Below are 13529 nucleotides of genomic sequence, written 5' to 3'. Positions count from 1 at the left end.
GATAAGACAGTCTTTTCCCAAGGTTGGCAGCTATGCACCTCTAGAATAATTTATAATTATCTTACTTCAAAACACTTTTTGCCATTGTTAACATGACATTACCAGAAAGTCAATTTAATGATAATGTTACAAAGACCACTAGTTTTAGTCTGACCGCATTTAGCTGTCCATTATGATGCTATGCTCAATCCAATAATGGCAGTTATACTGCTCCAGATGAAATACAATCAGTACTGAGATTTGTATTCCTGTGTAAAAGTCACACCACTTTTATATATCCTCTAAAAAGAGAACAGGTATACTACTTTCATCCCAAATAATGTTATTACTTTCACTATCATTGCTACTGCTTCTATCACCGTTACTATCTTCGTCATTCTCCCAACTGCCATCCTGCGATTCATCTGCATTGCCAGGCCCTGCGTTCTCTTCATCTTCTTCCTCTGCAACTTGTGCGTCACTCTCTTGACCCTCTGTGTTGTAAGCTGGTACCTCCTCTTCAAAGCTGCTGTGGATTTCAAGGCTAGGCATCTGCTCAGTCAGCAGATTTGTGACATTAGGGTCACCTCTACACCACTGGATTCTCAGCTCCCTGTGATAAGAATGAAAACACTGCTGTTACTGTTACAATGTGAAGACCCAACTGAGATATTTTAATTATGTACATGTGAGCTCATACACTGACAGAAAAAAAAAAATTGCAGCACCAAAAAGGAGTTGTGCAACATAAATGCAAGCTGGTTCGCATGTTTCTACATCTGAGACATGGCGTCCATTCAAATTTCGTGCCAATCACATAAGAGTGGCATTATTAGCATCATTATAAGGATGCATATCAGGTTTGCTTTAAATACACACAGAAAGGGCCGTGAGCAGTAGTTACCTTTGAGATTGGATGTAGTGAGCTTGCATTAGAGGACTTTACCAACACCTCACAGAGTTTGAACAAGTTGTGTAATAGGAGTATGAGAAGCTGGAAGTTCCTTCTGCAATAATGCAGAAAGATTTGTCAGGAGTTTAGCCACCGTACACGATTGCTGGCAGTGGTAATCAAAAGAATGTACAGTCGCAAGAAGACTGGCCTTCGGACGGCCACGTGGCACTATGAAGAGAGAATACCATGTTCGGTATATTGCTCTGGCACATTGTACTGCATTGGCAGCAGCAATTTGAGCTGCAGTTGGCACCACAGTGACACAATGAACTGTTACAAATCAGTTACTTGAAGGACAGCTCTGAGACAGACATCTTGCAGTGTGCATTCCGCTGACCCCAAATGACCGCCACTTGCTACTTCATTGGTGTCGTATGAAAGCTCATTGGAGGGAAGGGTGGAGGTCTGTTGCATTTTCAGAAGAAAGCTGGTTCTGCCTCAGTGCCAGTGATAGTTGTGTGTCGGTCAGGAGGAGGCCAGTTGGGTAGGTCACTCTTGAGATTTTGAACTTTTTAGAAGGCAAGGATCGAGTGGCAAGAGGAAATTTGCTAAAAATTTTGAGGGCATTTATTTTATGGGAGTTTCCTGTTATTGCTAGCCTGTGCCTTGGAATGTCAATGTTTGCCTTATTTCTAGTATCGTGTTTGTGAATTGTTTCCCTGACAACACATTCTTTAATGTTATTCCTGACAAAGAGTGCAGCCTCATAGACATACAGATTCACCACTGTTAGTATCCTAAGCCTGGTAAAAAGAGGGCACAGTGTTCTACAGCATCACACATTATACAAACAATTTTTTTTTTTTTTGGACTTTTCAGATATTACTGATATGAGGAGAATGTCTCCATATGAGTAGGCCATATGATATATGTGATTGAAAGAGTTCAAAATATGCTATATGGAGACAATTATTATTGACCATATCTCTCAGTTTCCACATGAGGTAGGTCACTCTTGACTTTTTTTGCAGATTTGGCTTATATGCTCTTCCCAAGTTAGTTTGGCATCAATATGTATTCCTAAGAGCTTGACATTTTTATTTCCCATATTCTCTAAGTACTCCCAAGTGAAAGTAATGCACAAAACAAAATATTTCAGTCATGTGAAGGTTTTAATAGTGGTTTTAAACACTACTGACAAACCATGTGAGCTCCAATTAAAATAAATGAAAATGTTATATCAGCTCTCAAGCACATTTGTTGTAAATATAAAAAAATTTAATTAACAAAGATTGCTGCAATAGTGAAGCCCAGTTACGAACAGGAAATCTGAAGTCCAGAAGGAAAGACATAATTAAAAAAATAATGTAATAAATGAAAGTGATACTATGAAATGTTTGTTGCTTTTCATAAAACACTGCTTGAACATTACATTTCCATTGAAACCAAGGAAACCTGGAAACAAATGTCGAAGTAGATGAGTAACTAAAGGAATAAAAAATCTCTAGCCAGAAAAAATGGTACCTAATTAATATGCAAAGCATCATGAAGTAAGTTTAAACTTACTGAAGATTTTCCTGTGCAAGCTACAAAAACTTAATATAACCAGCTAAATACTTATTGGGGAATGTAATAAGACAATGAAAGACATCTGGAACATTGAAAAAATGAAACAAAGAACAATGCACTAAAAAAATTTAAATGATGTGATGACCTCAGATCCTGAAAAAATAGTAAATGCTTTCAATGTCTGTTTCAATAATCTAGCTGAAGATCTATCAAGAATGAACTACCACAGAGCTAATACAGTCACAATTTGTATGTAGCAACCATCACATGTGTCCACAGCAATTGAATATACAGGGTAATTATAATTAAAGTTAAACTTTCAAACTGATGTAAAAATATCACCACTGTTGAGAATGATGTCAAATTGCAATGGAATATTTTCGGAAAACGGGAAAACTTATAGCAAAAGAAAAATAAACAGTTACAAAATGTAGCAATAGATGGAGCTGTAAGCATCATAATTTAATAGTGGTCGACTCCAAATGACAAATGAATGGTACGACAATGCCTAAGGTGTATATTTGATGTTAAACCAACTGTATTACTCAGTGTGCATGGATTTACAGGTGTGATACTGTTAGTTACGTAAGCCCATCCACCACGGCAAGGTCATATCACATCTGATGGGAAAAAACAGGTTTTTAATTGTCCTGAGGCCAAAAACTGCTTAAAAAGCACTCACTCACTTCAGTTTTTAATTGTCCTGAGGCCGAAAACCACATAAAAAGCATCAATCAAAATCAAATCAGATTATTAATTTTTGTGTGACATGTTCAATATACTGTCCACCATTTTCTGCAACAACCTGAAATCGAGAAACAGCATGTTCCACAATTGATTGAAGTGTTTCTGGTGTCACATTCAGAATGTGTTGCGCAATGCGTGCCTTCAATGCAGCTAAGTCTGCAATCGGAACACTGAACACAACATCTTTCAGATAATCCGTGTGACTTCTGGCTGTGGGGCTAAGATCACATGATCGGGACGGCCAGGCTGTAGGGAAATGGCAGCTGATAATTCTAGCGTTTCCGAAATGGTGGTTCAGCAGCTGCTTAGCTGGAATTGCAATGTGCGAAGGTATGTCATCTTGCATAAAAATGATCCCATCCACACATCCACGCTGTTGGAAAGCTGGAATGACGTGGTTGACCAAAAGACACTCATAGTGCTTACTAATGATGGTACATGACCGGAAGCACCTGTCTCTTCGATAAAATATGGCCCTATGATAAATGATGCCGTCAACCCACACCACACAGTGACCTTTTCAGGATGAAGTAGTACTGGTTGATTTGCATGTGGATTTTCTGTTGCCAATATTTGACAATTCTGTGTATTGACATATCCTGTCAGATGGAAGTGAGCTTCATCTGCCCACAAAATCTTCCACGGCCAATCGTTGTCCACTTCCATGTGAGCAAGATATTCTAAAGCAAAGGTCTCTCTTGCCAGCAGGTCAACAGGAAGCAACTCGTGCACATGGGTAATTCTGAATGGATCACAAAGAAAGATGTCACACACCGTGCTCATGGGTATGTCCAGTGTTCTGGCAATTCTCTGTGCACTACACTTTTGCACACCACCACTTGTCTCCTCCTGTATTGCTGTGGCCACTGCTTTCACTGACATTGAATCAATTTGTTTCCTCCCTCTACCAGATTGCACACCAAAAGAACCCATCTTTTCAAATTTCTGAATCGTTTTCTCCAGACCCATGGCAGTCATCGGACCAACACCTTTTTTTAAACCCTTCATTGTCCAGAACCTCTGCAGAGTGACATGTGCACAGTCATCATTCTTGTAATACAGCTTTATAAGCAGAGCACAATCCTGCATTGAGACAGTCACGGTGAATGTCGCAGACGCGAAAGGAAGAAAAGCCACGTATCCAGAGTGTTTATACCAACTTCAATGGGTTGTGCGCATGACAGGTGTTTTCATTTACATATTCTGACAAAGCACTATCTATTGATAAATTTTCACACTTTTTTTTCCTTCTGTCATATGTTTTCCCCCTTCTCTGATAATATTCCGTTACAATTTGATGTCATTCTGACCAGTGGTGTTATTTCTACAGCATTCTGAAAGTTTAGCTTTAATTATAATCATCCTGTATATGAAAAAAAAAGGCTGAATATGTGGTTAAGTTTCTCTACTTCAGTATGATAGTGGGTAATAATGGTCGGTTGGTTGTTTGGTTGACTGGAGGGGGAGGTTACCGAACATCGAGGTCATCGGTCCCATGATTTAAGATGGCAGAAATCAAGGGAGGAACACCACAAACACTACAGTCAACCAAGGGGATAACGGGCGAACAAAGAGGAAAAAAGGAATTTCATGGCAGGAGGAAGAGCAGGTGTGCCCCAGAAACACTACATGTTGTGGGGCACCAGCACTATCACTGACCAGTCCCGATACCCACACTATACCATTATTACGACAGAATGGGGAAAGCACAAAACAAGGGGAAAGAGAACAGCACAACAGATCAGCCGAAATGTAGGGAAAAAACTGAGGAGAACCTGCCTGTTGTGGAGGCAAGGTGAAGGCCTCCATAACCAATGCCTAAGCTAACTGAGGGACTCAAATTCCAGAGGAAAATTCAAATTCTAAACCTGAGAGGACAAACCACTTTCGTGAAGAAAACTGAGGACAGATGTAAGCATGCAAGGAGCGTCCACTAACATCCAAAAGAAGGAAGGTGGAAAGGTATATTTAGTATGAAGAACCAAATGGCAGTGGCAGTCCAGCAAAATATGCATCACTCTGCAAAGGAAGGGCTCAACCTAATATGGCCAATAAGAAGACGGCAGAGGATAGAGTGTCCCACCAGGAGAGGCGAAGGGAAGAGGGCCACGTGGTGGGAGTATCCTCAATTGCACAAAATTTATTTAACAGGAGGTACATTCCCAAGAATCAGCCCACAATTGAGCAGAAAGGGATTTAATATAAAGCCGCAAATCCATCGCCAGAGGAGTCACAGAGAATGGGAGGGGTTAAGATGCCATTACCAGCCAAACAATCAGCAACCTTATTACCCAGGATTCCTACATGGCTGGGAACCTAAAGGAAATCAACTCAACCAAACAAACAGCATCACAAAGATGAGTGAGAAGGTCGTGGATGGCAGAGACCAAGGAATGGTGGGAAAAACTCCGGGTGTTAGCCTGAAGGCCACTCATTGCATCCATACACATCAAAACTCTGGTGAGAGAGGACTGTTTAATGAAGCAGAAGGACCAATAGGGGGCCATCAATTCCACAGCAAACACCCCACATGTTATAGGCAAGAGAGAGTGTTCTGTGCCAACAGAAGATGTGTAGGTATATCCCACATGATTGGCAGATTTGGAGCCATCGGTATAAAAAAACAATCGCAACCTGAAACTATCATGAGAGCATTTGGAACGAACAGTGGAACACCATGGAGGCTTCCAGGTTCCAGAAGAATCCGGGGCTAAGGATCTAACCAAGGAAGGCTGGTTGGGAAAGAACAAGAGGAAGAGGCCAAGGAGGGGAGATGGAAATCATGGCAGAGAGAAGTGGGCAGAGCCCAACTATTAAACCCACTCGAAGGAGGACAGTGGATGAGTGACAGTCCGAAGTCACAAAAAGAATGCAACGGGAAATGGTGAGCATGAGAAGAGGGGATAGTTATGGCACAGGAAACCAGGAGCTGGGACCGCCAAATCAAAAGGGGAGAGATCCCAGCTTCAGCCGTAAGACTACTGACAGGGCTAGTACAAAAGGCACCAGTGGCTAAATGGATACCACGTTGGTGAACCAGGTCCAAGAGGAGCAGTGTGGACGAGGCAGCTGATCCATAAACTTGACAACCACAGTCCACATGAAACAGAACTAATAGTTGGTAAAGGCAGAAAATGGTCAAACCATCTGCGCCCCAACAGATGTGGGCAAGGAAGTAAAGGACACTGAGTTTATGGGAACAGCCAACCTTCAGATGATTCATATGGGGCAACCAAGCATGCTTGTTGTTAAAAAGACGACCCAAGAAACGGAAATGCGGAATGGAATTATCAAATGACAGATAAACAAGATTTCAGTGTTTGAAAGAGTGCAGAAGGGATGTGCAAAATGATATAAAACAAAAATATAGAGATGCAAGTTGAGTCAATAAATGGTGCAATGCATGAATATAGAGCTAAATGGAAGGACCTTGAGGAAAGACGATCAGAGTGGTGATTACCATTGCAAGCCAATAATCATGTAACACGTGGAAAAAGAAGTCTCTGAAGACGGGTCATTCCAAATCAAGTGCTCCAAGGGGGGAGAAAAAAAAAATAAATAAATAAATAAAAATAAAATAAAAAATAATTGGTAGTGTGACCATCTCAGAAAAATTTGATATTCACTGGGTAAATTCCGTAATGTTTAGTGGGCTCAAAAACATTTTTTTTGAAATTTTATTGTTTATCACTCAGAAACAGCGGCCATTTTTGTTTCAGGCTGCAAACAGCTTTTTCCATTTACAAACTTCTGCAGTTTTTTTAAATTATTCAATACTGGGTTGTCCCAGACCTTTCAAATAAGAAGGATTTAGTGCAGCACACACTGGACTACAAATTAAAACCATGATTGCCTAGCTGAATGTATTTCTTAGTATGTTTTAATGGCTCAAAGTTATTGGTCGCAAATTAAAAAAACTCCATTTTTGAACAGTACTTTTCCAAAGAAGGAGTAATTTATCAGTCTTAATGTCTTTTGTGCTCTTACATTACACAGTATAGTTACTTTTTATACAGTACCAATGGTGACAAGCTAGCACTTAAAAACATACACTACTTAAAAAACAAATTTTTTGTAGTTTTTTATCCTAAGCCTGCAGTATCTTTATTAGGGGACCAGATAAAAATCTGAAAATTACACACTTAATAGGCCTTTATGGTATCAAACCTCAGTATAAAGGAAAGTTATTAAAAAAAATTACAAATATGAGTAAAAAATACTTTTTTCAAATATCTGAAACAGAATTAATGATATAATTTAAACACACAAGAAACACATGAATTAAAGCAATAAATGATTATTTGTTGAAACAATCCTCTGCGGAAAGTTTCAGCAGGCTAGCAGATACCGTCTGCAAGTCTGTAAAGGCTCACAGACAAGCCTGTACAAATCTGTGTGTTGTCTTTCCTCTTCCACCGGCATCTGTTCACTCAGCTCAGTTAACAATGAACTCTTGAAGTGGGCAGTATAACAATGGCGTCTCTGTGTTCTATTCATGTTCTTATTAGTGAAGCATACCATAAAGAGTGTGTATGGAGCAGTTCCTAAAGATATACTTTAATTGAAGATTACAGTTAAGGAAAGTGTTGTTTAACTTAGAAGTTGGCTCAGGGGTTAACGACTTCCAAGTACCATGATATTAAATACTTAAAAGAAATTTCATCACTTTTCTGGCCAGTCTTTCTTGGACACAGTTAAGAAACTTAAGAAGCCTGTAACAATAGGTCTGAGAGAAATAATGTTAGATTATTACTCTAAAAATGAAAGCCCTTTTCTCAATATAATGTCAGGAAATTCATTGTGACCAACATGTTATTCTACAATGTTTGTAGTTAACAAAGAAAGAGAGACTGATAATTCAAGTAAACAAATTTGTGACACATCAGAAAATATATAAAAAAAGTGAATTTAACTTGTGACATCTTAGGTGTATCACCTGCTAGTAAAATTAGAAAAATAAGCAAAGAAAAAACATCTTTTGCATTGAATGCAACAATCAAGAAAGTGGCAACTACTGTCAAAAAGAATTTTGAAGTTCCATTTCAAAAGAAAATTTGCACTAAACCAGATGGAAGTCTGAAAATTCTCCAACCGAATATGACGACTTGAGAGAAAAGCTAAAAACTAAATGACATATTTCAAAAAAAGAGAATAAAGTTAAGATTATCAGTTTACTACCAAATTCTTGGAGATGAGCAAAAGTTAATGATGAATTTAATGTGTCAGAACATTTGGTTAAATTAACAAGGCAGTTAGTGAAAGAGCAGAGAATTCTACTTGCACTACAAAAGAAAAATGAACCTAATTTCATTGATGAAAACACATTTCAAAAGGTTATTAGCTTTTATGAAGATGACCATAACTTTTGTTTGATGCCTGCCAAAAAATATTCTGTTTCTGTGAAAGAAAATGGTACTAAGGTTCAGAGACCTGAAAGCATAATGTTGTGTAATTTAAATGAATTATTCACTGAATTCAAAAAAGAAAACCCTGACATTAAAATTTGAAGGTTGAAATTTTTGTGAGTTGAGACCAAAATGGTGTATTGTTGCAGGAGTATCTGTCACCCATACAGTTTTGTTTGTTTTTATCACCAGAATGTAAAGTGAAAGTATGTAAAGTTGATGATGGATGGGGCCAATCTTAGAGTTGACTATAAAGACCATTTGGACAGTTACAATTGTATGATAATGAGATAACTTCACGACTGTCCAGGCAAGCAAGCTTTACTTGGCATAGTTGAAGAATGAGAAGAAGGTGGCTTGACACCTGACAATACAGAATACAAACAATGGGTGACACAGGGCAGAATGGAAATGGCAACAATTACAAAACCATGAGAAGAGTTTTTTGAAGTGTTGGTAGCTAACCTTGAAAACCTGAAAATGCATCCTTTTACTGCCCAAGTTCAGGGTAAATTTCTGGAAGACAAAAAAGCAAATCTTGACAGTTGACGAATGCTTAGTTCTTGCCAACTGTTCTTGGAACTATTCGTTTGTTGTTCAAGAGGAAGTACGAAGAAACCACTGGGTAAACAAACAGGGCACAGTTCATCCGTTTGTATTCTATTATAAAGCTCAACATAAACTAAAGAGTCACAGTTTTTATGTCATATGTGATCACCTTGGACACAACACTACAGCAGTGCTTTTCAACTACAATTAACAAACTACATACAACAGCACCACCCTTAAATAAACAAACTGATCTACTTTTCTGATGGTGCTGCAAGGCAATATAGAAACAAAAACTTATTAACATCTCCTTCCTCAAAGAAGACCATGGACTTTATGCAGAATGGCACTTTTTGCATCATGCTACGGGAAACGTGTGTGATGGGGTCGTGGGTACAACAGAGCGAGTTGTCACAAAAGCTAGTCTGCAGCGGACCTATGAGAACCAGATCTTGACACCTCAAGAAATGTTTAAATTCTGTAAAGAATGGGTAAAGGGATTACCTGTGTTTTTGTAAAATGTGAGGAAATACAAGAACTCTATGCCAATGTCTTGGAGGAAAGATTCAACATTTGTCAGAAGATTAAAGGCACCAAATATGTTTTCATTGTTTTATACCTAAATTACACAACTTTCTCAAGTGTAAGTTCACAACATCCCCCGATAGTGAACTTCATCAATGTGGTAAACTTTTACCATTGACACTTTAAAATAAGGATATAGTGGCTCATGTTTAAGGCAAACAGTGGTGGATTGCCGAAGCCGATAATATTGACTGTCAAAACCAAGATGCGCATGCTACATTTTACTACTTACCAGGGCCAAGGGACCAGTTTAAAAAAAAGTTGAAAAGAGTATAATCAGGATGCCTGTTAAGAATGTACTGAAGAAGCTGTCTCCTATCAAATTTATAACTGCAACTGGGCAAATTTTTAATCTAATGCCCAAACTGTGTGAACAGGATAATGTAAGTAGTTGGCTCATTTTTATTTTAAAAAAAAGTGACCATAGAGATGTTTAAATTATGTAACTTATACACACTACCATTAGTCCAAATATTGCAGATATTAAGACAGTACGACTCATATTGGTAATTTTTGTTCATAACTTGTTTTAATCTCACAGTTGAAATATGTACTGAAGTTTGATTCCACATAGATCTATTAAATGTTTAATTTTACGATTTTTATGTGGTCCCCTAACGACATTATCACAGGCCAAAGAATGAAAAAATTCAAAAAATCCTTTTTTAAAATAGTGTATTTTTTCAAGTGCAAGTTTCTCACCGTTGATAGTGTCCACCCTGATAGCTGAGTGGTCAGCATGATGGATTGCAGTCCTATGGGCCCGGGTTCGATTCCCAGCTAGGTTGAAGATTTTCTTCACTCAGGGATTGGGTGTTGTGTTGTCTTCATCATCATTTCATCCCCATGCGGCACACAGGTTGCCCAATGTGGCGTCGAATGTAATAAGAGCTGCACCACGGCGGCCGGACCTGCCCCACGAGGGACCTCCCTGCCAATGACACCAAACGCTCATTTCCATTTACCATTGATAGTCTATAAAAAGTAACTAAGGGTGTGGCACTTAGATCAATTTGAATTTTCCACCATAGCGTATTTCTGCCAGAGGTTGTGATTGGCGTTCTTGAAAGCCATAGGCATCTAGTAAACAGTCAGAACCTCAAAATGGCTGAGATGTTACACACAAGTGCAGAGTACAACCGAAGAGCTGCGATTATCTGAAGTCTTCGTGCTGGGCATTCTCCCACTGAAATAGTTTGATATTTCAGGTACCCAAGATCAACTGTTTATGATATTGTGGCCAAGTATAATGCTTTGGAGAGGTCTGGGGAAGGTTCCACCAACCCAGCGAGGAAACCTCATTCAAGGAAATGCATGTCACGAACTGCAGAAGTCATCAAAAAGGCTCAGGTGCTGATTTTGAAGAACCCGGGGCAATTGTTGAGGAAATTGGCATCAGTAGTGAATGTCACGAGCCATTTAGTCCAAAGCTGGCTCTCTGATAACATTGAAATGTTCTGGACAAAGGAATTTTGGCTCCCGAATAGTCCACATTTGAACCCTCTAGAAAACTATGTTTGGAGTGTACTCGAAAGAGGTACCAATAATATGAGGCATGCTAATGTTGCATCTCTATGCACTACTATCAAAGCAACATTTGCAAATATGGACAGCATTGTTTTAAAGAGCATATGTGATTGCTTCAGGACAAGACTGGAATGCGGTCACTGTGGCCGAGGATTACATCGAATAATGTTATTCCTGAAAGATACCACTACTTACATGTAAAAGTATTTTCATTTTAATTGGGATTTTTTGTTAATTTCTCTGGATTTAAGCACTGCACCCTGTACACTGTGTAGTGCAACAGCACAAAAAATATTAAGGCTGAGAAATTACTCCTCCTCTGGAAAAATACTGTTCAAAAATTACGTTTTTTTTTTTTAAATTTGTGACCAATAACTTTGAGCCATTAAAAATATATTAAGGAATACATTCAACTAGGTGATCAGGGTTTTAGTTTACAGTCCAATGTGTGCTGAACTAAATCCTTGTTATTTGAAAGGTCAAGGGCAACCCGTTACAAAATAATTTAAAAATTCATAGATGCTTGTAAATGCAAAAGAATGCTTATGGCCTGAAAGAAAATTGTTTGCTGTTTCTAAATGATAACCAATAAAACTTTTTTAAAAATGGAGCTACTCAACTGGGCAAAGCTGTAGTTGGGTGGTCTCTTAAATGCATGATCCATGGCACCAGTTGCGGCTCAACTCAGTGGGTGCGGAACTGGTATTATACACAAGGCTACAGACTGTAATGAAACTGGGCTTTGTTCAAAGTTTATTCTCATGCAAAAAATATATATCATCATTAATTTTTTATTTTTCCTCCAACTTAGTCATTGGCTGTTAAACATTGTGGACAGCTGGTTGGTAGTTATACTAATATAAAAAGCTGTGCAATGATTGCAGCAGACTGGTAAATGACATGGCTGCTTTCACAGGTGGCCTGCCCCCTGATGGGGTGGGATAAACCTGTGACAGGGCTGGAATAAGAAGTAACAGATGGGTGAAATGGGCAGGTTTTGCACCTGGGTTTTCCCCAGAGATATGATCCTTGTGGCAAGGGGTTGGGATTGGGAGTGGCATAGAGATGGGCAAAAAAGGAGAGGAGTGGGGAAAGATGGGCAGATGTATTGGTATGTTCTCCTCATCAGCAGTGCAGAAATACCCAGATGTCTAAGTGGCATGCTGACAACTGCCACCTGATGCTTGCTCTTGTTGGCAGTCTAGTCCCTGCACACTCCTCCAGACAGCATTCATCTCTCTCCCACTAGTTCACTATTATCCCTTCACCTTCCTCTTCCCCTCCAGATTGCTGTTTGCATCCCAAGTGACATTACATTCCGCCGGCCCGAGATGCTGGAGTTGTCAGTTTGTGTGTGTGTGTGTGTGTGTGTGTGTGTGTGTGTGTGTGTGTGCAGATGCATGCATGTGCCTGTACGTACTGACGAAGGCTGTGGCTGAAAGCTATATGCGAGTGTCTTTTAATCATATATTTTCCTACATTGTTGTTAGAGTATACAGTAGCTACTGGAATCAAGTCTTAACAGAAACTATATAAATTAAAACACGTAACGCCAATGCCGGCTCTCATTCTAGTACAGTACAGACCCCAGCCAGTAAATCAGGTGTCGAGTGAAGGTACTGCTGAAACAAAGTGGAGACAAGACACAGTGCAGCTCTACAGTAGTGACGCTGTAGAAGTCAGTAGCTACTACTTGTCGGTGGCTGAGGAAAATCAGCTGGAAGTGTGTGGCATTTGGAGCACTTTAATTAGGTGGAACCCCAAGAATTTTAATAAACTATTGGATTGGTGCATAAGTTCATAGCATTTTTCCATAAATTTCATAAACATAATCAATAAACATAACAGAGACTTTAGTCATGAATAATATATTCTCCTTCAATATTTTGAAGTCTGCCAATGCCAGGTAACTTTTGAATTCTACGACAGTAGAAATCGCATGGTTTTGAGGCAAAGAACTCGTTGAGCCACATTTGGAGTGCATTTTCATCCAGAAAGGATATTCCTCGAATGTTGTTCGACAGATAGTGGAAAAGTTGAAAATCTGAGGGCACAAGGTCAGGTGAATAGGATGGGTGTGGAATGGGTTCCCAAACCACCACCTGTAAAATGTTTTTTGATCAGTCTAACAGAACCCTGGCGGGCATTATTGTGGAATGGCATGACTTCATGCAGTCTTCCTGGTCATTGTCCGTGGATCGTGTCTGAAAAGCATCTCAGTTATTGACAATAAATGTCGGCAGCGATGGTTACACCTCGGGGAAGCAATTCAT

General features: G+C 39.2%; 1 protein-coding gene across 1 annotated transcript in view; it reads right to left on the bottom strand.

Annotated features, from left to right (window-relative positions):
* Nucleotides 1–4: 4 nt before the first annotated feature.
* Nucleotides 5–13529, bottom strand: part of LOC126109516 (uncharacterized) — a 37675-nt gene continuing 24150 nt past the window's right edge. The window contains exon 3 of the mRNA XM_049914537.1: nt 5–592. Coding sequence (XP_049770494.1) covers nt 271–592 — 322 coding nt within the window. The 3' untranslated portion in view covers nt 5–270. The remainder of the gene's footprint in view (nt 593–13529) is intronic.

This window comes from Schistocerca cancellata, chromosome 12 (assembly GCF_023864275.1).
Source record: "Schistocerca cancellata isolate TAMUIC-IGC-003103 chromosome 12, iqSchCanc2.1, whole genome shotgun sequence".
NCBI lineage: Eukaryota > Metazoa > Arthropoda > Insecta > Orthoptera > Acrididae > Schistocerca > Schistocerca cancellata.
The sequence above is the reverse complement of the archived record's forward strand: the minus strand, read 5'-3'. Positions and strand labels throughout refer to the sequence as shown.